The sequence below is a fragment of the Callionymus lyra genome, chromosome 9 (genome assembly GCF_982586985.1).
Source record: "Callionymus lyra chromosome 9, fCalLyr1.hap1.1, whole genome shotgun sequence".
NCBI classification, from domain to species: domain Eukaryota; kingdom Metazoa; phylum Chordata; class Actinopteri; order Syngnathiformes; family Callionymidae; genus Callionymus; species Callionymus lyra.
In genome coordinates this window covers 21349620-21372846 of record NC_141826.1, presented here as the reverse complement: position 1 = coordinate 21372846, position 23227 = coordinate 21349620, and the positions used below count along the sequence as shown (strand labels likewise).

The window sequence follows — 23227 nt, the reverse complement described above, 5'->3', positions numbered from 1 at the left end:
AAGACTGAAAATACAATAGATGTATGGTTTTTTCATATTATTTAAAAACAATAATAGTTACAATAAATGAATGCCTTATTACAGGCATCAGCTCTTTAATTTAACGATTATATCACTAAATGGCAACTGTAGTCAGTCAAAAATAATTATTTCTAGAAATATTATGTAATCTTGTGTTTTTGTTTCCTTACACAACAGACTAAACAATCTCTAAATAACGTGTTAGCCTTGTTTTTATAATCTTTTTTTCCAACATTGTGGAACCTAATATTGTTTTAAAAACAGCCTGAAGCTGTATTTGTTTTAGAATTTCATTTAGACAATGTTATTCTAGTTGTTGTCTCCTTCCTTTTGGACCTACTTAGCTATGATTATTCAAACACAACACAGTCAATATATGCAACTACAAATGACACGACACACAATCAACACAGAAGAAAATCTAATTAAATCACTCAGACATAAGTAATATACACTTTTATTTGAGTTTAAAAAGCAGGGACGTGTAAAAAGAAATTCTTCATGCAAATGTTATTTTGCTTCTTTCTCTGACCACTCTCTGTATCCTCCGGCATAGTTGCGGGCACTGAAAAATAAAACAGGAAAAAACAGTTTAATACGAATGTTACAACTAATACATGCTCGTTCAAAATGTGCCTTTCTTTTCTAAATACAGTAATATTATCATATGTGATCTTTGGACTGTGTGACTCAACTGCAGTTAATACAAAACTTTCCCTGATCATTAAAACTCTTCACTGGTTACCAGTGTCTTTCATTTCTCTCCATGTGTAACCCTTGATATACCCGCATATTAAAACCTCAGCATCTTCACCACCTGCAAGAACTGGCCAAAAACTGTTTCCTATAACTGAGGAAAATCTCTAAACTTAAGAAAATTCAATCCAATCTGGTTCAATCCCAGCTCCAGACAAGCTTGTGTCGTTGTGTCCCTGAGCAAGACACTTTACCCTGATTGCTCCTGATGGTAGACTTGGCGCAGGTGTGCAGCCTACTCCCATCAGTACGTGTGAATGGCTGTCAAAAGCACTACCGAATTTCCCCTCGTGGGACAAATAAGGGATTCTAAAAAAAAAAAAAAAAATAAAAAAAATGATGTCACAACACGGTCTGGTGCTTATACGCCACTCGTTTGTGTCTTCTTGTTTAGACTATTGTAACAATTTATTTTGGTGTCTAAACAAGAAGGATCTGTCTCGCCTGCAGTAAATACAAAACTCTGCAGCGAGAATTCTGAGCCGCTCTAGTAGAAGAACTCACATTTCTCTGATCCTTAAAACTCTTCACTGGCTGCCAGTTTCTTTCAGGATCAACTTTAAAATTCTGGTTCTTACTTTCAGAGCTATTCATGGTCAGGCCTTCCATCAGTGATCTGATCCAGACTTACACCCCAGCTCTGAAGACTGAGTCTTTTTTTTATGAGATGCAACATGAAATGTAACTCAACTACACAAGGTTTATTGATGACTCAATGTTCGTCACCATTTGATGTCGTTGTAGTATCCTTTGGTTTCAGAATTGAGGTATTATTATTATTTTTCATGATGTAGACAAGATTTAAATCAGTTTAAGCTCCTGCAATTGAGGAACACGTTTTGTATATTTTATATTAGCAATTACTTAGCAAGCAAATGTCACACACAACATAGATCAGTTGCTGTTCAATCCTGACGCTGAATTTATATAATATGAATAAACCAAACTGAATATCATTGAATCAAATATCTGGTGTATTTCTGCTTTAAAATGTGAAACATTTGCTCTCTTGATAAATTGCTCAGTACTTTTTTTTACAGCACAATCTTAAGCTCATGCTAATCGTCTTCTTTGTGTTCAGCAGAGCAGAGTGACGGTTCATTTACTTTGCGTATCCCTGGGCGACGGCGGCGCTGGTTGCAGTCGCTCCTCTCTTGCCCATGTGGCAATGAAACACCAGGTTTGGAGCTTCCAACGCTGGCTTGGTCACTCCAAACTTAGCCTTGAACTCTTCACCTGTCAGTTTAAACGCTTCCTCCACTGTGGCAACTGATGAGAAAAGTAGAAAAATATAAGTCGCAACACTCTCAGGATTATATATATATATATATATATATATATATATATTTTTTATGAACCTGGAATGTGAATAGATCCTGGAATACGTCCGTTATTAACCTCCTCCTCTGAGCGGACATCGACTAGAAGCAGATCCTTGCTTTTCCCCAGAAGATCTTTCAGGTCTTCATAGGAGACATCTTTGTTGCCTGGTGAAGGAACAACACCATGACAACAGCCTCACTTCATGGTTATAATTATTGTGTCCCGATCACCGTTTAATGCAATAAACTGTAATAATAAACAACTGCATTGTATAAACAAATAATGTCGGATCACAAATATAAACAAACTTAAGTCAAATATCACATATGTTTATCTATCCCCTAAACATAGGATTCATTCTGACCTTTTAATGTTGTAAATAAACTTATTTAGACTTTAGAGGAAAAATACAAACGTGAGAATAGAAAATTGATAAATTGTAGGAAAAATAAGGTTTATTTATTATATACCTTTTATTTAGTTCTCTTGCATGTTCATTTTGAAGTTATAACCACTTGGGTTAAAAAATATATAGTTTTTATAAAGAAAAATAGCGTTATTATCCTTATATTTGTACCTTTCAGGTTCTATTGTGAAACCATTTGGCGACAGAAACCACGTCAATAATAAGACAAGAAACCCGGAAAGAACACGTTCAGTCAAATTTGCTGAGTCATGCTAAGAAATGCACCGGTGGTTCTGTTTTTTTAAATAGAACACCGAGATTTTTTTTATATTTTTATGCGTTAAGAGTTGTTACTTTTCAAGGTTTAAAGTGTCATAAAAACACTTAAAAAAATACTAGTTGGTCTTTATGCGACTGTGCTGTAGTTGTCATCGTGATAATGAAAAAAGTCAGGAAGGTGTTTAAACTCGTCGCTTACAGAAAAAGTGGACATATTTAATATTAAAGGTAATAAAAACATGGTCTTCTCTCACCTGTACACGTCATCCTGGATGTTTGAAGAAATAACAAACGGGCGGAAGGACTTAAAATACGAGCCAACATCCCCTGTGGCGGAACACGCAGGATGAACGCGATTGGCTGAAGATGAATTTGTAAGGCGGGACTAGTGTTTGATTGACGTAACATTCGACCAATAACCTCTATTTCTTGGCAAACACGCTTCACGTCCTTCAAATTAAAATCATTTGCGACACGAGGATTGAATACTCTTCGTTTTCAACACATTTCTGAGAACATATTGAATAAGAAAACAGGTATTTAGATGATTTAAACCGATAAACAACAATTTAACTTTTCAAGTAGTTGTACTAAAGTGTTGACTCCACACATATACGGCAGAATAGAAGAATCCAGGAGAAAACAAGCAACACATTACATTCTCATGTTCTTTAAATATTTTTTATTAAAAAATGTTATTTACGAATATAGTACAAAAATATATTACCAGAAAACTACCCAGAAGTAATCTACTAGAGTTAATTTGCCAGCAAACAAACCTGTAGTTTTTACAGCAAAAAAATAAATGTAATTTCTAATCACAGCTCACTCTTCGTCTATTTATACACATTTCTTTCAACATGTAAGTTCACTAGTAATATGACATCAGTCAAGACTTCATGGTTTAAAATCTCCAGCATCTCTGTTCACTCGTAACTATTAGTTCTGGGAGTGAGACCAGAAGTCCACATTTCCATCTGGAATAGTAGGTTAATGCACAGTTAAGGTCATCTAAAGCTGTTGGGTCAGTGTACCTGGTGCCAAGGTCAAAGGGAATGTTTTCTAGGAAAGCCATTATTTATGATCCATTCCTTGTTTTTCATAAAAAATACTTTTTGTGACATGGATCTCTTTTTTTTCAACTTAAAATTCAATTGTATTCATTTAGACTATTTCTCAATTCTATCCCTCAGCCATTCCGTATACTCCTTAAAAAAGGGTTTCAGGGGCTATGGGTAGAAATTGTCCTATCCATCAAACCCCTCAGTTTCAAGTGTGCTTCAGACCTACTTTGTTTTCGAGGAATAAACTAACCCCCTGCCTTACCCCTAAACCCCGCACTAAATAATTGGGACACCCCTCTGTCGGAGTGGTAGGGCTAAGATCAAGGGGTAGGGGTAATATTGGGACCAGTAATTACATGTTTTTCTTGTAGAGTTTAGTGAAATGTTAAGACATGGGGGAGCTTGGTTTCTCCACCACTGCAGCAGGTCTGAAGTATCAGGGATGTCGTAACGCTTGCACAAGAACTTTGACGCAACACTCTGCCCGGCATCATTCACTGCCATCACGCAAACCTTGGTTCCTGATTCCAGATTCCCCACCACACCTTTTCTTGAAGCTGCCGGGAACTGAAAACTCTCGTCTTTACCGTCCACTGCGACGCTGTATCCTGTCACCACGGACGACGGAGCACACCAACGGACCTTCTGGAGGGTGACGTCATCTCTGTGGATAGAAACACCGGAAATAAAGTATGAGTGACAAAGTTATTACCAGGAATATTATTAGAATTGAACCAACAGTCACAGTAAAATGGAAAAAGTGAGTTTACATCAGAAAAAATATATTTTTTAAATCTCTATTTTCTTTTTAGTAGATTTTAAATTGTAAATACATTCTTTGTAAGAATAAAGCGCATTTAAAAAACCTTTTAATTGTATAAACAAAGCAAAATCTATGCTATTTAAAAAATGTATATAATTGGCACCATAGTCCATTTTGTTTTAAACAATTAATCCTATTTGGAAAAAAACTCAAAGCAGCATGTTTGGGTGTGTTATAATAAAAAAAAGAGAAAAATAAGTTAATCCGATTTAATAAACAACATAATAATAATATATTTATACAAATTAAATGAATATACATTTCAAAAATAAATAAACCATCCATTAGCTCATTGTTGTTTTTTTATATTTAACACAATGTATTTTGTTTAACTAACTGATTTTAATGCTATAATCCCAAGTAATGATCACATAAAGGCTTTGTTATTATGAAAAATACAAGTAAATAAGAAGTTCTTCTTGAGAAAAATCAGTTCTTAATCTTAATCGTCCACTTTGCTGTTATCTGGAATTTCTCGCCCATCAGACCAATAACTGCCTATCTTATCTTATATTATCTTTGGACTGACAGATGAGGGGAAACTCAGACGAACGTTCTGTTTACGTCGGGGAAGCGACTCTGTGTAAACTCAAAACCTTTTTCAGTTGCAGAAGTTTCTGATCTGTAAACTGTTTAAAGATAAATAAAAGCTGGAGCGTGCGGGTCGATCCACTATCAGGGGCCACATCAACACCTCCATTGTGTGGTTGGCAGGCGGCCACGGTGTAAGTGTGGGAACTCCAGTGCACATAACTTGGTAACTAACTTGAAAATTACTTCTTAAAAAAGAACACAAGTGTTCAAGTTGATAGTAGTTAAACAGCCACTGTACCTGAGTGATGGTGCCAAGAAGTTCTGCTGGTTCTCGTCCTGCTTCTTCTCCGGCTTCTCTCTTCTGAGCGTCTGCAGTCCTGGTTCCAGACTCTCCTCCCAACACCCCCACTTTCCTCCCCCAAGAGCCCCCACCCACTTTCTTTTCCAATCCCCTATACTCCTGTTTTTCCTCACCCATCCTGAGGGATCAATAAAGTTCTATCTTTCTATCTATCTATCCATTTGCTTCCCTATCTTTCTCAACAGGGCTCCCAGCTATCCCGGTTCTTTTCATGGAAGTTGTGTGTACTTGTCCCACAGATACGAGTGCTGCCATGTGTGCTGCCCAGCATTCTAAGATGCTTTACAGCTCTGGGAAGTTACAGGTTTGTGCTTGTTGTTGTTGTGTCACTACAATCTGTAGGTATTTACACAATAAAATAATTTAAAAAAGTGATGTTTAAACACTCATGCTGGACGTGTTGTTGTGCAAGACAAAGCAAATAAGAGCAGTGTGTGTTCATGTGTGCGGGGGTTGAGAATGCAAGACTGTGTATTTATGAGATTTGCATGATGGTTGCACCTGAACGAATGAACACACATCAGTCTTTCTTTCTTATTCTGTTTTTTTTTCTTTGTAGTCCAATTTTGTAAACTATAGCTCCTGTATGTGCTGTATTTCTATTTTTGTTATGACTATGTTATGACTATATATCTGACCTCCATCTTGAGTATTTGTAAAATGCTATACTTTGTTGTACTATTTAATTATTTGTATCGAACTTCAACTAGTCTAAATGAAATAAACGAATTCCATTTGAAGATGTCGTGACGTTACGAGTCATTGTCACACATCACAGAACAGAACTTTTAATTTCACTCGACGACGACACTTTCCAAAACATTCTCGGTGATTCTGTGACGGAGAAGCGTTTTTTTTTTTTTATTTTCTTTTAGGCGTCACCATGACGACCGAGGAGTGGGTGAGCCATGCTGAGGAGTCGCTACGCACAAGTGAAGATTAAAATCCGAGGCTACAAATCAACATCCACATAAATAACCGAGTGTACAAACGTGTCAATAAGACGTTGGTGCGTCGAAACACTGTAAACCTTGATCCTCTACAGACGCTCGAAGCCCACCGAGCACAGCAGGAAGACCACGTACAGCAGCAGCAGACACAGTCCCAGCCGACGGTCCAGCTTCCACCGGTTCAGGTGCACGCACAAGACCTGGGACATGGAGGTGATACAGTTTCAAGATTACCCACAATCCCACAGTCCAGCGCAAAATATCTATTTGGCTTCATATTTAAAAGAATGGTAACGTTAGTAAAATATAAACCTCACCGTCAGAGTGACTGAAGCCAACAGCAGGACCACGGAATAAACCAAACCTTTGCTGTTGATCTTCACCTGGAGTCAACAAATACAAATGTTACTACAGTTCACGATCCGAACGCAGAGAGGCGCTGCTGCTGCGTAAACTGTCAGAATACGAGTTGACGTCAATTTTCTTTTTACTGAATGGATCGTTCACTCAAAATTCAAATGTCAGTCATTTACAATAAGGACGTTACAGACGAGCAGTATTTAGATGTTTTTAAGTGTCTTTTTGGACAAAGATGAAGACGAAGACAACTGAGATCCAGTCGCTACATTAAAATGAACAAACATTTTTTGTCTATAACTCTAAAAAGAAAAAATTACTCTGAAAATAATCCAACATAAATCGACATGAGGGTGAGTAGAACATGAGTGAACTATCACTTTAATCTAGAAATATTTACTTAATTTCTTCTTCAAAATAAACAAACACAGGAATGTCTCAAATCACATACTTCTGTTAGTATACTATAAGTTAGTATGCATCAGGATAGTGTACATACTAACTAGTACGCAAATTCTCCACAGATAGTATGTCTCAAATCAAACACTGCTGCTACGCACTAACCGGAATTGAGGTGACAGCTTCTTCTTCTACTACTATTTAACGATGGTTGCAACCAGCTTTTTGAACGCTATCGCCACCTGCTGGCAGCAAGTTTTGCAAGTTTGGAAAAAGAAATAAAGAAAAATTATGAGAATCGAAATATTCGCGAGATATTTAAGCTGGTATCAGCACCGAAGACGTGTCATCCTTCTACTGCTGCGGAAAATGCACCTGTAAGTATATGCATATAAATATATATATATATATATATATGACGTAACTTCCGTTTAAAACGTCACTAAGATGGCGGCCGTTTAGGGTAGATAGTGTCTATCAAACCATACTCAGTTTTGTGGGCATTTTAGTACGCTGATTTAGTGTGCATGGCGCACTAAATTTCGCATTCTAAGAATTGAGACGCACTTATGCACTAAAAATACTAACTTTGAGTACGCAAGTATGCGATTTGTGACACAGCACTAATGTCGTGTCGGATTAAATCCCGCGAATAATCTGACCTCTGAGCCGTAGCTGACGACGATGGTCCGGAGCGCCCAGGGGAAGCCCAGACCCAGCAGGACGTCGAATATGTTACTGCCGATGGAGTTGGACACCGCCATATCACCCATGCCTGCAGGGGGCGCCGTCAGACGTTCAACAAACAGGACATGACGCTCACAGAAAAGGTGACGCACGAACCTTGTCGAGCCACGATGAGACTGGCCATGCAGTCGGGGACGCTGGTTCCCGCCGCCAGGAAAGTGATGCCCATGACGACCTCGGGGATTCCCAGCGTGTAGCTGATGATGGTCACCTGGTCGGACGGGAAGTTGTTTATGTGGCCCCTCGTGAGGTCAAAGGTCATGTGGAAATTGACTGTATTTACTCGTATTATTCATTAAGAGTCTCTGTATATCAATATAGGGTTTTAGTTTTAGGAGTTTCAAGTATTTATTGACCCTCAAATTTGGCATCTTCAACACCATCTCTACTTTCTTCTGGGTTCTAATATTTCGTTTTAATCTTCTCCATCTGCTTTAATGTTTCACTTTTGCAGATTAATCGTGGTCATTTGAAGCAGCACTAAGTAAGACTAGAGATTTGTGTTTGGCTCCCCCCAGTGTAATAACAGTGTAATTACATGTGAAACTCCAGCTCAGTTTCCACAGTCTGTCTGTGTTTTGGTTACAAAATTATATTTAAAAAAAATGTTGGGTTTATTTTGTTGTAGTTCTAGAGTTCTATAGTTTAGCTATTATGAGAATTAATGCTATCTTCGACCTGATGCCACAAAGCAGTTCAAACACACGTAGAAAGTCGTCCAGAGAAAGACATGCATTTGAGTGCATTTGATGTCATGTGTTCGTACCATCCAGACCATGAGGTAGGAGAAGAGGGCGATCCAGAGCGTGGAGGACAGGAAGGTGACGAGGTACCAGCTCTCCCAGCGCGGCGAGCTGCAGTCGGGGATGCTGCAGTGAAGCAGGAAGCTGAGCGGCCACGACAGCAGCCACTTGACGCGAGAGCACCAGCCGCCTGAGGGTCACAAGATCCTTGACGTCCGCCCGCCGACCGCCACTCAAACTAAAAAATACCTGGAAGAAGGAACGGCTTGTAGGGAGTGTCGTCCTCCTCTCCTTCCGCCTGCTCCTCGTCCTCCTCCTCCTTCGGCTGAGCTTCATCCTCCGCGCTCGTCTCTTTCTCTTCTTCGAACGTCTGACCGTCGCTGGTCCCGTTCTCCCGGCCCCACGTCCCCGCCGACGCCTCGTCCCCGGCCGGCCTCCCGTCCTCCAGTCCCAGCCGAGCCTGGATCAGCCTCTGCCTCTGTGAGGAGAGTCAAGTCGTGAGGCTTCCGTGAGGAACGAAGGGAGGATCAGAGCAGGAGAGGACGGCAACGCATGCGGCAGCAGAGCCTGAAGGAGCGGGTCTTTAAAATAACATCAAAGAAAATAAAGTAAAATAAAATAAAATGTAGGATGTTAGCAGCGTCAGTAAGAAATTGATATTTGTCTTCACGATTCTGTAATTTTCTACTCTGCTTTTTTATTTTTTTTTAATCATAGTTCTTTTAAGTGTGTTTTAGTTTTTTTTTCTTCATTTTTATTTACAAATATCATGTGAATATTGACAGCGTTAGTTCATTTTTTTAAGTTGCAATTAAAACTTCCAGCCACTGGATGGCAGCAGTTGTTACGTCCTCCGCAGCTAGAGAAACAATGAAATCCTGCGACAGATGACTGAGGACGAGAGGATACAGTCGACTCCAGCAGCTTTTGAAGCTGATGTTTGGACATATTTTGGTTTTCAAAACAAATGAAAGCAGTTACGACTTCGTCAAGAGTCATGTGGATCTGAAAATGCTGCAACACCAGAGTCAAGTACTCGACAATACTACGAATATATATCAATGTTACTACAGTATCAGAACCTTCTTTATATCTTCTTTATCTCTCTATTCCTATCCTGCCTAATCCTGGATGTTCCGCTCCAATAATGTTCCTCTGATTATGTTGGGTCAGTGAAGCAGTGATCACATCGAAGATGAAATGAACTCTGATGATCTTTTCGTTCTTGTTTTCTGCCGGAGAAGACGCATGTTCAATCAAGGCAGCAGGAATGATCAGTGGGTCAGTCAAACTCATCACTGACTCATCTGCTCAACTGGGTCAGTCACCAGTGGAGTCGCCGCTTATAGATCGACAAATATTTCAAACGGCTTTTAAAGACTTTAAACGTTATTAATGGACGTTTTAATTCTTGAATTCTTAATTTTGGCATCTTCAACACCATCTCTACTTTCTTCTGGGTTCTAATATTTCTTTTTAATCTTCTCCGTCTGCTTTAATGTTTCACTTTTGCAGAGTAATCGTGGTCATTTGAAGCAGCACTAAGTAAGACTAGAGATTTGTGTTTGGCCCCCCAGTGTTATAACAGTGTAATTACATGTGAGACTCCAGCTCAGTTGCCACAGTCTGTCTGTGTTTTGGTTACAAAATTATATTTAAAAAAATTGTTGGGTTTATTTTGTTGTACTTCTAGACCTAAAAAAACCTCTTTGTACTTTAGCTATTATGAGAATTAATGCTATCTTCGACCTGATGCCACAAAGCAGTTCAAACACACGTAGAAAGTCGTCCAGAGAAAGTCATGCATTTGAGTGCAGATGTAAAATAATAGCAACAGTTTGTCAGTGAAAAATTATGGAACAAATGTTCAAAATATTACATAGTGCTGCTTCAAGTTCTTTACTCACTAAAAAAAACATCTAAAACTACACAGCTTGAACACGGTAATCTATGATTTTGATGCACTTTAATCAATGTTTACCCTTTACCCTACAAGATGTACTTAAAAATCCCTTTTTCTGAAAAATCAACAATGCACTTTATAATCCGGTGAGACTTGTTTATTAATTCAGGTTGTACTGGCGGACCTCGATCAGATTATATGTGACACACGGCGCTCAACAATCTGTCAGTAACATTGGTGATACCAAGAAGCTGCACTGTGCTAAATGATGCTTACAATACGATGTGCAATATATTGATATTAAATATAATACAACCAAGTAACTTTAAGTTAGGACTCAAACCTCCCCTAATGCTTTACTTTACTTTAGTAGTGCACTTGTACTACTGTTTATTTTTGTAGTTGTTGTCTTAATTGTATGCTTTTTAATTATTATTCTATTATCATTATTATAAATTATTATTTGATTTGTTTTATTACATTTTTTTCAATTGAATCATAGTTTTAATGGTTATTTTATATATTGTAATTTTTAACATGTGTCTTAATATAAATTGTATGTATGTTTTCTTCAGTGAACTTCTGTGACTACTTAAATACTTATATATAACTATATTATAACTATACTATAAGAATAATGATACATCCATCAATAAACCTCTATCTATTGATAGCTTAACGACATGTTTCATGAGAAGAAACTTGTTTATAAAGTATCTGTCGCCCACCCGGGCAGCAGCCAGTAACCAGGGGGCCATGTTTGGGGGGTGCGTGCAGTGTACCTCGTTGATGATCATGCGTCCCGCCATGCGCAGGCGGGTGTAGGGGGGGAAATGCGGGGTGATGAGAAGGCGAAGGCTTGCCTCAGAGAAGGAGAGCTGGTGAGGGTGCGAGTTCATCAGCTCGTCCACCATCACTACACCCGAGTCCTGACCTGCCACCACACACGAGTCTGACCGGAGGAGGAGGAGCGTCAGACAAACGTGTCGATCAAACGTGGCCGACGACTGACGCTCACCTGGCTTCAGCGGCACCGTGTCGTTGTCGCAGTCGGCCACGGTTCCGACGGCGGTCGTGCGCCGGAGGCTGCTCAGGCATGGCTGCCCCGCCCGGCTGAAGTGTCGCTCCGCCAACCTGTTCAGGCACCTGTTGAACCTTCGAACACACACACGAGTCAAAGTCTTACAACGACTCACAACACACTCACGACACACTCACTTCATTATGATGATGTAGATTCCGTACATGGACATCAGGATGATCGTCTCCCACCTGGACAGAAAATGTCACACATGAGACTTTTACGTATAATTACATATAATCCCATTTAAAAAAAAGGAACTCGGTCTCAGTCGGGACAACAAACAAGACTTTATCAATGAAGGTAGTTTTGCATCTTTTTTGTTCAACTGATAGATGTTCGTCTTACAACATCAGTGTCTGAAGAAGAACGAAGATTGAACAAAACGTTTTCTGTCGCCACCTGCTGTTAGAGCAATGTAATTAAAGTAGTGTCGTGTAAAAGTGTAAGAAAATATCAGGATACTGTACTGATAGTTATTTATTGTCATCGTAGTTTTTTTTAATGGTTTATATTTTAATCAAGTGTGTATAAAATTAAATAATTCAATGTTTATAATTTACAATTAACATGCAAACATTCACAGCATTTGTTGAGTTTTTTTGTAATTCCCCTAGATGGCAGCATTCGTTACATCCTCTGCATCTTACGCAACAATGAAACTGATTCTGGGGATGACTGAGGACGAGAGGATACAGTGACTCCAGCAGCTTTTAAAGCTGATGTTTGGACATATTTTGGTTTGAAAACAAATGAAATCAGTTACGACTTCATTACCAGTCATGTGGTCTGTAGATTCTGTAACACCAGAGTCAAGTACTCGACAATACTACAATTATATCCTTGTTACTACAGTATCACTAAATATCGTATTGTTGTCTCTGTATCACGATACGTATCACATTGTCAGATTATTGCCAATGCATAACACTAGTGCTGTGATTACTGCATAACAGTCACTTGTCAAGTTGTGAAAAACATCAGCGTCAAAATAAGAGCAATAAATAATTTAATCGCAGGAAATATAAAGAAAAAATGTAATGTTGTTACATAGAGTTTCTTTAATGCATCAAACTCTAGTGGACAAACGTTTTTACGTTGATATAGTGACCCATGAAGACGCAAATGTTTAAGATAAGCTGAGAAACAGTTTACGCTTCTTTATATTTGCTGATGTCAGCAATTATTGCCTATTAGTGAGCAAAACGTATCGAAGTTATTAAGTTAAGTTACCAATAATCTTAATAGTTTTGTTTTTTTTAACACCCAGCGTTAGTGTTCCATGGATGAAAGTTATCTACACAGCATCATGAAATAAAATCAGGGAAATACATCTTATCATAAAATTAAAAATACACAAACTTCCAAAAGTTAAAATTCTTACCACAGGACTTTTTCATCGTATATAACCTGCAAGAAGAAGAAATAAGTTGGAACAAAAAGCAAGAAAATATATATATATATATATATATATATATATATATTTACTGGTTATATTTTATGTGCAACTCTTAGGGTACAAGAAGAATTTATAATTGATCAGAAATACTCGAGTCCCACCAGAATAAGCACAATGACGGACAGGATGTAGAAAACAGAATCCCGGAACAGAGGCCACCAGCTGAGAGAGATCGGCTGGAGAGAGAGAGAAACATGTGGATGGATCTGGAAATACATCTATTCAACAACACGTTTTAAACCTTAAAGTACAACTAATGCTCACTAGAACCACTTATTGTATCATAGTGCTTCCACAAAAGTTATATAAATGTACTGATTAGTTTAAATTTCACGTTAAAATGATGGATAAAGTGGTCTTGTGACGCGTGTACCTGTCCGGAGAAGATGCCGCACAAGCCGATGATGACCAGGACGTTGAAGACTGCAGAGCCAACGATAGTTCCAACTCCCACGTCACCCTTCGTGATGAAAACCCCTGAATCGAGAACAATAAATGAGGAATCAAACCTCAAACATGCTGTGAAACCAGACACGACAACAAAAGCTGTATTTAACTAGAGTTACAGTAGATTGGAAATTATAGTTGTTTTATTTTCAATAAAACTTGTTTAGGGTGTTTTTTAAATACAAATATTGATTAATCATGTGGGTTTTTTTTAAGTTTAAAACTAAAAGGACGATTTAAAGTGAAGCTGCAACACATATATAAATCACGATAATAAGGAAACTCATAAAGATTGTTTCACTCACAACACAAGTCAAACAAAAAGGCCTGGGGGCCCAATTTTTGTCCCATCAGCTATTTTGTGTGGCCCACAAAATATCTTATTTGAGTCTTTTAGAAAGTGAGGATGTATATGTCCACGATGAATGTGAAGAAAGATGGGAAAGCAGATTATCTTTGAGGGGAGAAGAGAAAATAACTTTAATTATTGTGAAACAAACATTTATTTCTGTCTTTTTATATGTTTTATTAAATGTTTTGTATGCATTTATTGGATTTATTTTGGTTGTATTCATGTATTTATTTGATTGCTTTTACATGTTTTTATGGATGTGTGTATGGATGCGTTATTGTTAATGGACAATGGATCAAAAAAGTATCTATCACTGGGATGCTTCAGGCTAAAATTAGCTTTCATTAGCCAGAAACGTGTACTTTATCTTACATTGTTTTCCCTTAAGTGATTAAGTTTAACAATCCCGAGGTAAGATTATTATTTAAGAAGCTCCTCCCGGCTGTTTCAGATCTGCTTCTTTGTCTGGAAGATGATCTAAGAAGCATCATTTTAGACTGGAGAGCCTAAAAAAAAGACTTAATAGTAATTGCTGCATTTATACACTTGTCTCTTCTCAGTGATTTCTCTCCACAAGTGTGTGATTGAAAAAAAAAAGCTGATTGTTGCTCCAAAGCTCTTCACTAATCTCTCGTATTTAACAATCCTCAAGACTTTCGCCGCCTCTGCCCCCGGCGTCCATTAAGCCCTCGGCGGGCGACTCGAGAATTAAGCAGCGTCTACTCGCTGGAAGTGAACCAACATCTGCTTCGAATCTGGCCGCGGCGGCAGCCGATGATGGAACAAAATCGCCGTGACAACGGTCACGAGTGCGAATAATTAAACTGACCAATCAAGGAGGTGAAGAGCTCGGGGGCGGAGCTGCCCGCCGCCATGAAAGTTGCCCCGGCAACGTCCTGGCTCAGCTGCAGGTTCTGATGAGCAAAGTCAGAGGATTGAAACAAAAATAACTTGAGATACCAAGAATATTTTATGTAAAGAATTCAATTTGTCGTCGTACTTCGGAAACTTTCTCGAGTGAGGGCACGAAGTACACGTCGCACACGATGGCCAGAGCGTGGAACATGTAGACGGCCTGAGAGACGAGCGGTTTTAATGCAAGAACCGTGCGAGGGGAAGCTGCAGCTACTCACACAGAGGACGTGAAGGAGAACAGCTCCTTGTCTCCTCTGCTCCTGCGTGAAAACGTCCTCAGGAAACTCACTGACAGCTGCGAAGAGTCGGACGACAGAAAGTCTCATCATTATCCTGGAAATCATGGGACGCTCAAAAAGAGACAAGCGCTTTTGGTTGTATTTCTCTCTTTTAAAGTGGAATTTCCTCCCATTTTCTCTGTTTTTCTTATACATCTGTGTTGTGTTTACACCATTATTATTGACTACTGCTTCTACAAAGATGGATTTCCATTCTGAAAGGAGATACAAGACAATTACAGCTCACACCAAAAATGAGCAAACATGATGTCTTAAAATGTGCACTGTGAATTAATTAATACTATCATATAATTCTTTATACAAATAATATTGCTGTACTGGTTGTAGTCATTTATTTATATTTTTTATTTATTTTTGTATTGTTATTTAATTACTATTTAAGTATTTATTTATTTAGTATAATTATTTAATTACTTTCTTTTTATTTTGTACATTTGTGCGGCACTGTTACAACAATGTAAACGTTTGACAATAAATAAATTATATTCTGTTTCTGCGAATAAAATGATAATCTGTAAAAATCTCACAAGACTGTTTTCCGGATACTTCTGATGGAACCGAGTGGATCTTCTTCACCAGTCACCCGCGAAATCTACGCGATTAAATGACGATTCGACGTAATTCTTCAGCGAACTGAAAACAAGTCCATCCAAGTGTGTTTCAACTTCAGAGCACGTTCATGAAATAGAGCAGATTAAAGCCATGAAATAATCTGACAAAGTGCTCGAAGAGTGGCAGATAAAAAGTGATAATCACGGTACTCTCCTACCATCGGTCTACTTCCTCTTAATTGTCTCGGACAAACGGTATCGGAGGAGAAGATTGGTGCCATCATCGCTCTCTTGGAGAAGCGAGATCTAAGCTAGGAGAGAAACGATGGAGCTGCTGATGAAAGGATCCTAATCAGCAGGTCGTTACAGTGCAGACGTACTGGACTCGGCCACAGATACATCTGTGGGTTGCCTAGCAACCATAGGATCGGAATCTGTTTCAAACATGTGTGGGTTGAAAGGATGAAAGCTGAAGTGATAGTTAAAGACATGAGGGAATGTTTGTGGACAGAAAGAATTGAACACAGGAAGCTCATCTGACCTGTTCTGGAGATGCTTGATCCAGTCTGGTTGTTGTTTTCTTTCTGTGGAGTCACTTCCTTTTTGGACAAGGAGAGCTGATTATCGCCTGGTCCTCCTTTGAAATGAAAATACCGTTAACATTTGACATTAAATATTACATTTTTACAGAGTTTATATTTTTTATTTCTAATCGTATTCAGTTGTTTCTTGTGGATTTCTTTGGAATTGTATATTGATTATTTAATTTCTTCTTACTTATAAACATCAATATGATGCATTGATCAAGGAAACACATAAACAAACAACAATATTAATAATGGTGGTTCTTCTCTGGATGATTGCAGCTTGTTACCAGAAGGAAGAGTTTGTGTGCAAATCATGAGACGAATTAAAAACCTAAACAAAAGTAAAATCACTCTTTCTTTTTATTAAACATGTTTTCACTTCAGAACATCATTATTAGTGTTAAACCAATGAAGTCACATGTGCAAACCTCCACTACCTGCAGTAAAGACATTTAAATTAAAAAAGATCAACTATACAAGTTCCATTCAAGTCACGGTACATTGTTTAAAAAAGCAGAGATAAGAAATGTAAACAAATAATCAGAGAGATTTAAGGATTTATTTTTAAGACAAATGTTTGTTTGTAGAAAAAAAAACAATCATCTCTTGTGTTCATTATGAGTTCAACTTTGAGGATATATATATATTTTTGTATTTTTACTCTAACCGCAGAAATAATTTACTCCACAATCGAACTATAAATTTGGTCACTGACTCTTGATCCGACAAATTCCTTCGGTTTTGGTCAATGGAAAAAAAAACGGGGCAGAAAACATGCAGGACTTGGAAAGGAAATGTAACCTTTTTGTATGTTACACTAAATTCTAATGCCATAATGACTATAAAAGGAATATCAATAAAACTATCATTGTCCTGTGACATTTAGCACTCGCTGAATCATTCAGCATGCAAGTGTGAAGCAAGACAAGCGGCACCTTAAAGTACAACAAGATCTTATTCACCTTTGAAATCCGCAGCAGAGGAGATTTTTTTTTCAACAATTGTGTTTCTGTGTTCACATATGGCTGCTAGCTGTCACTTAGTGTCAAACTCATAGGCTAAACCCCCCCAACATCTCAAAACATTTTTATTTGTTCAGGCTTGTCCTTGATTTTCTGGAACTCCTGTGTTGTTCTCAGTATTATCTTGATCTTTAAAGTATATATTTTAGTGAGTATTGTTTTGGTTGTTTTAAGCGCTTTGTGAACCTGGTCTGGAAAAGCGCTATATAAATACAAATTACTTACTAACTTACTTACTATAAAGATGCCAGTGCTCAAGATAAGATAAGGACAGCAGGTTATCCATGTCAACAAATATACAGGGACGTACGATGAAAAAAAGAAATGTGATGTTAAAGTAAAGGAATTCGCTAGATATGTTTGATAAAGCAGGACAAACATGAAGTTATATGACAATAAAAGACAAAATCACATTCTGGCTCATATGTCCTAGTAAAATATAATACTTTTCTTTTTGGCCTGAAAAGAAAAGAGTTTAGGGATTATGGCCCCCCGAGAGACTGAGGGGCTATAAGTAAGTAAGTAAGTAAGTCATTTTTATTTGTATAGCGCTTTTCCAGACCAGGGTCACAAAGCGCTTAAACAATCAAAACAATATTCAATAAAGTATATACTTTAAAGATCAAGATGAAACTGATAGCACAACAGGAGTTACAGAAAATCAAGGAAAAGCCTGAACAAATAGAAACGTCTTAAGATGTTTCTTAAAGGATTCATATAATCCCCTAAATAATTTCCCGAACGAGACCTCCTGAGGGATCAATGAAGTTCTACCTAACCTCACCTAAGGTTGACACCCCTGCACTGGGACCCGAGGTGGATCATTTTACCGAGACTCAAAGTAGAGCTGCAGCATTTTCTAATTTAAGTTTAAAAAATATTATCTGGTTTTCATTTATATGGATGAATTTCTGTTAAAAAAAAAAAGGGGGAAGTGAATGAATCCCTTGTGAGACACTTGATGATTTAAAGAAGTCATTAAATGAAAGATCATTTTAAGGGAGAATCATCAGAAAACAAGGAGAAAAACATGTACATGAAATATAGTTAACGGGACATGACGTACACAAAAAAGGAATAATTGTTGCGTAATAACAGTGTGTTGGGTTGTGATCACCTGTAACGTGTGTGAGGTGGAAGAAACACACAACTGCCACCAGACCGACCCCGCAGAACAACCGCGGGAGCAGCAGCGTCTGCCTCGGTCTCCTCGGCGCCTTCATGCCGCCAGCAGCGTCTCCTCGCCGGGTCTCCTCTCAGAACATGTCACCGCTTGTGTCGATGCTTTTTATCCCCGGCGTGTGTCGCTCAGATCCCGGCCTGGCTGTCGTCGTCGTGTTGACATATAATAGATCCATCCGCGATCATGGAGGCGGACGAGAGGTGGATCGGGCCACGATGGTCTCCATCAGCATCTGCGGGAAAAAAGAACCAAGAACCGGAACTGGAAAGTAGGACGGATGATTCCAGTCGCTGCTGTGTTTATTTAAAAAAAAAACCAGAAAAAAAAACCTTCAACATTCGGTGTCGAAAGTACTTGAGATGTGGAGCTGGAGACGATCACGACCACCAGGGTGTGAGTCCAGGGCTGGGAGGGGCGACCAGGACTGACAGATCCAGAGACATGTCAAAGTTGAAGAGGTTTTTTTTCCCATCCTTTTCAAGGGAAGCATCAGGTTTGAATCCCTTTAAACTGAAACACACATCAATGAATAAACAGAAGAAATATAAAATCAATTTCACCCACCTTTTACTACTGATCTGAAGTTTTCCACAAGCATGTTAAAAACACAAGGATATTTAAAAGAAATATATTGTAAAATCAATTTACAAAACCATGTACATGCAGGAAATCAAACAGAAATTCATATTCCTGTTAAAAAAAACTTGGATTTACACACCTTGTGTTTTTAATCTTCATATTAATAATCGTATGGATGGCAGAAAACTTACGCAAAAACCTTCTGCCCTAAGAAAATGACTCTGACAATAACAATTAATATAAAAATAATTATAATCAACTATAAAACTAAAATAATAATAAAAGACGGATTGATAAAATAAATATTAAAAAATATTGCAACACATTTAAAGAAGTTTAACTAAAGTGCAACTTGGAATTCAATAATAATCAGATTTATTTTGGGTCAAACTATTTTAAGCTGATATGCAATAAAAAAAAGACAATTAGTTTCTCAATTTAACTTAACAAGTTATATTATTATATGGCGAAACACCCAAGGATAATACATTCATATATTCAGGTTTATTACAACCTGTTATTCATGCTTTTTCTTAAATTTGTATATTTTTAAACGGAACAACCAATTATTAACTGCTAATTAAGTCTGATAAATATTCCAAAAATAAAACTATGTCATGAGGTGAGGTCTTTAAATGGGGGGTAAGACGTGATGGTAAAGAGCACAGTAGGGATGCAGCAGCATCTGCGTTCTGTTCCAAAGGGTCTTCATTGAACTCGACATTCCGGGGCCAAGAAGTAAAATCAAAATGCCCGAAACCACCAGGAAGAAAGTCCACCACACATGTAGTCCTTCTTTCTTGGCAACCGGTGGTTTGCACCTTTGAAAAAAAAACAAATCATCAAGAGGAGCGTAAAATGTATCTTTAAATATAAAACAAACCTCTCGGTAGATTCCGGGACAGGTTCGGGATGAAATTCCAAGATGGGTTCAGTTTGCAGCTGTTCACGGTCATAAATTCAAAATTAATTCAATATATATTATTATTTTACACTCAAAAAAGTGAAACCTCTTCTTGATTTCCTGGAGTTGTAGAAAGGAGGAGCTTGATTTCCTCAGCAAACGACAGAGGAGAGGATTTCGGACCCTCGGACTCGCTCATGATGTCGCTAAAATGAGCGCTGTAGAACAACGTAACAACGATACATGAGTCATCGCCATCTGATGAAGTACTGTCTCACTGACAGGGAAATCTCTTCTTGTTTCTCCTCCAGTTGAAGTCTCAGCTGCTGGTTTTTCTCTCTCAGATCCTTCAACGTGTCAGAGAATATGGTTTTAATCACCGTTACATTTTCAGAGCTACTTTCTTTTCACCTCTATGATGTTGAAACACTCTGTCACCGTCACCTCTGCTTCCATCAAGTGTGACTTGGTCTAGAATCGTGAAAAGGAAAAATGTTGTAATAAACAACCGTTTGAAGCGTTTCTTTAAAAAAAATTAAATACTTGTTCTATTAGTTCATCTCTGTGTTGCACCTCCGCTTGACTCTCGACTCTCCCGAGCTGAACCGGAAACAAAGGGATGATATTTACACAAAGACATCTCATGAGACGAAACACCGAGGTGGAATAAACTCACCTCTACAGTGTTAAACGCTACAGTCAACTGGTTCAACGTGATCTTGTTCTGCGACTCCTGCTCCTGCAGAGTTCGAACCTGAATGGAAGCAAAGCCGACAAACTCTTTTCTTCATCTCCCTCCATCTTGCTCATCCTTCTGAGTCACACCTTTTGATTTAGCACATCCATCTTTAAACTTCTCTCCATTTGTAACCCTTGATATTAAAACCTCAGCATCTTCACCACCTGCAAGAACTGGCCAAAAACTGTTTCCCCTTAACTGAGGAAAATCTCTAAACTTAAGAAAAATATGTCACAACACGATCTGGAGTTTATAATCCATGCGTTTGTGTCTTCTCGTTTAGTTTATTGTAACAATTTAATTTTGTGTCTAAACAAGAAGGATCTGTCTCGCCTGCAGTAAATACAAAACTCTGCAGCGAGAATTCTGAGCCGCTCTAGTAGAAGAACTCACATTTCCCCGATCCTTAAAACTTTCACCAGTTTCTTTCAGGATCAGTTTTAAAATTCTGGTTCTTACTTTCAGATCTATTCATGTTCAGACCTTCCATCAGTGATCTGATCCAGACTTACACCCCAGCTCGGGCTCTGAGGTCTGTGGATCAGAATCTACTGATGGTTCCTTAAGACGCTTCTGGACCAGAGGAGAGAAATCCTTCCAGTGCTTTTCCCTGATTTTCTGCGACTCCTGCATTCGTCTCTATGTTGTCTTGGCCTTTTTTTAAAAGTATATATTTTAACCGTGTATTGTTTTGGTTATTAAGCGTTTTGTGACCCCAGTCTGAGAGAGGCACTTACAAATAATGAATACTTACTTACCTCTGTTCATTTTCTGATCTTAAATACGTCTCACCTCTTCAGCTAGCTTCTCGTTTTCCTCTTTCATCTCATTAAAATCCTTCTTCTACGAAAAAAAAGAAAGAAATATTGATAGTAGGAGGGAAATGCTACGTTAGTTCTAAATTGTTTCAAAATAACAAACACTTTAGAGTATGTGTCTATATTTTGTAACTAAGCTTTTTAAACAGAACTCCTTTGTTATCTTACATTTTGTTATAACACTCACAGGTTTCAGTCTCAATTCAAACTCACCAGTTTCTGTATTCTTTCTTTGTGCCGTCTATTTACGTCAGTGTCATCCATCGCTGGTGACCTGCAGGCTTCAGCGTCATCCTGCTGCGCATCTCTGATCATCTGCTCCAAGCTATCAGTCGACAAAAATCATCACCGGTCTCATCACATCCATGCATGATGACAGTCAAGAGATATTTAAAGAAAATATGAGGAATAATTATTCATTTGTTATAATTAAGCAAAACATTTAGAGTTAAATATTATATTTATAATAATAAAAATGTTACGTTTTCACTTGTTTCCTGAGGCTGAGGTTCTCCGAGCGCAACACGTTCATCTCCTCGTCCGCCGAATCCAGCCAGAGTCTCATCTGGTCGTTGGAGTCCCTGAGGTGACTGTGGCTGAAGTCCAGCTCTGCGATCCTTTCCAGCATCTCTTTGGGACTTCTATGTTCAAGCAGACATGCAGGTGAACAATGTTTGCCACACATGTGATTAAACATCCCGATTTTGCGGTTGTTTTTTTTGACATACATGTGTTGTAGGGACGCCTCCATCTTTGTGGTTTACTTCACACTGGAACCGCTGCAGACATAAATAGTATAATGGTTTTTTAAATACATTTCAGAATTAGAAACTTGTATTGCCATTGTTGTCAACACAACATAGGGATTAGTTTGTGGTAAAGTTGATTTATTTGTTTCTTTATATTGACCTAAAAACAAATAACAACATCAAAAGTTGATTATAATTTTGTCAGGAAAGAACTTCAGGCTTTTTTGTAAACATTCAGTATTGTTATTTAAAAATATATATATATATATAATCAGAGTACATAAGCTACCAATTGAATCTGCGTCAGTCAACCGCATATACACCAATAAAGCTGTATTAAAACGAACCAAACGTTTAAATAATAAAGTGCAGAGATAAAAACAACTTTTTAATTCTAAAACTAACGTTTGTTTGGTTAGCAACCTGCTGCCCAACTGCAAGTTAGCAACCTAGCAGCTAGCTAGCATGGCTAACGGCTCAAAATTGTCACCAATTAACGATTTAAACTAAATAATTTTAACTTGAATATAATTTTCAGGTTACAAATACAAGGAGTAAACATTTATAAGAATCCAAAACAAACTCAATACGCAGATATTTCACTAGGCATAGGAAACACTACATACAGATGCTAAGCTAATCGCTACTACTAGCAAATATATGACATACTTATGGAAACCACCTCTTACATGAAGTGTTTAAACTGTGCATTTAAAATATATCAAGAAAGTATAATAATGGTGCTCATACTTACTGCATTATTTGTCACAAAGACATTTTGATCCGGTTTCGCTGTCAGGTTCAGTTGCATTTGTAGCCTCAATAAAATACATGTTGATCAATGAAATAGATTAAAGACACATGGAACTTCATTAA

The 23227-nt window shown here is 38.0% G+C and overlaps 3 protein-coding genes across 5 annotated transcripts; all 3 read right to left on the bottom strand.

The window, feature by feature from the left end:
• Positions 1-462: 462 nt before the first annotated feature.
• LOC148072257 (thiosulfate:glutathione sulfurtransferase-like) lies at positions 463-3128 on the bottom strand. Its single transcript, XM_087799103.1, has 4 exons — positions 3040-3128; positions 2136-2264; positions 1884-2046; positions 463-586 (listed from the first exon to the last, which is right to left on the bottom strand). The coding sequence occupies exons 1-4, from the start codon at positions 3107-3109 to the stop codon at positions 532-534; spliced, it is 417 nt and encodes a 138-aa protein (XP_087655229.1). The 5' UTR covers positions 3110-3128; the 3' UTR covers positions 463-531.
• A 3056-nt stretch (positions 3129-6184) lies between these two features.
• Positions 6185-19396, bottom strand: slc24a6a (solute carrier family 24 member 6a). 2 transcript variants are annotated; one of them, XM_087798439.1, is made up of 17 exons: positions 18497-19396; positions 16312-16407; positions 15139-15215; positions 15006-15080; positions 14835-14919; positions 13580-13683; positions 13308-13382; positions 13132-13157; positions 11885-11938; positions 11685-11821; positions 11449-11618; positions 9013-9241; positions 8787-8953; positions 8117-8231; positions 7936-8048; positions 6835-6900; positions 6185-6717 (listed from the first exon to the last, which is right to left on the bottom strand). In XM_087798439.1, the coding sequence occupies exons 1-17, from the start codon at positions 18600-18602 to the stop codon at positions 6607-6609; spliced, it is 1806 nt and encodes a 601-aa protein (XP_087654565.1). In that variant the 5' UTR covers positions 18603-19396; the 3' UTR covers positions 6185-6606. The 2 variants fall into 2 exon arrangements, with proteins under 2 accessions (XP_087654565.1, XP_087654567.1); XM_087798441.1 differs by having other exon boundaries at positions 11530-11618.
• A 103-nt stretch (positions 19397-19499) lies between these two features.
• LOC148072255 (uncharacterized) lies at positions 19500-23180 on the bottom strand. Of its 2 annotated transcripts, none has more exons than XM_087798447.1 (11): positions 23106-23180; positions 22085-22243; positions 21816-21927; positions 21577-21627; positions 20722-20799; positions 20589-20645; positions 20457-20516; positions 20328-20392; positions 20152-20263; positions 20025-20083; positions 19500-19962 (listed from the first exon to the last, which is right to left on the bottom strand). In XM_087798447.1, the coding sequence occupies exons 1-11, from the start codon at positions 23108-23110 to the stop codon at positions 19773-19775; spliced, it is 948 nt and encodes a 315-aa protein (XP_087654573.1). In that variant the 5' UTR covers positions 23111-23180; the 3' UTR covers positions 19500-19772. The 2 variants fall into 2 exon arrangements, with proteins under 2 accessions (XP_087654573.1, XP_087654572.1); XM_087798446.1 differs by lacking the exon at positions 23106-23180 and adding an exon at positions 22331-22401.
• Positions 23181-23227: the final 47 nt, after the last annotated feature.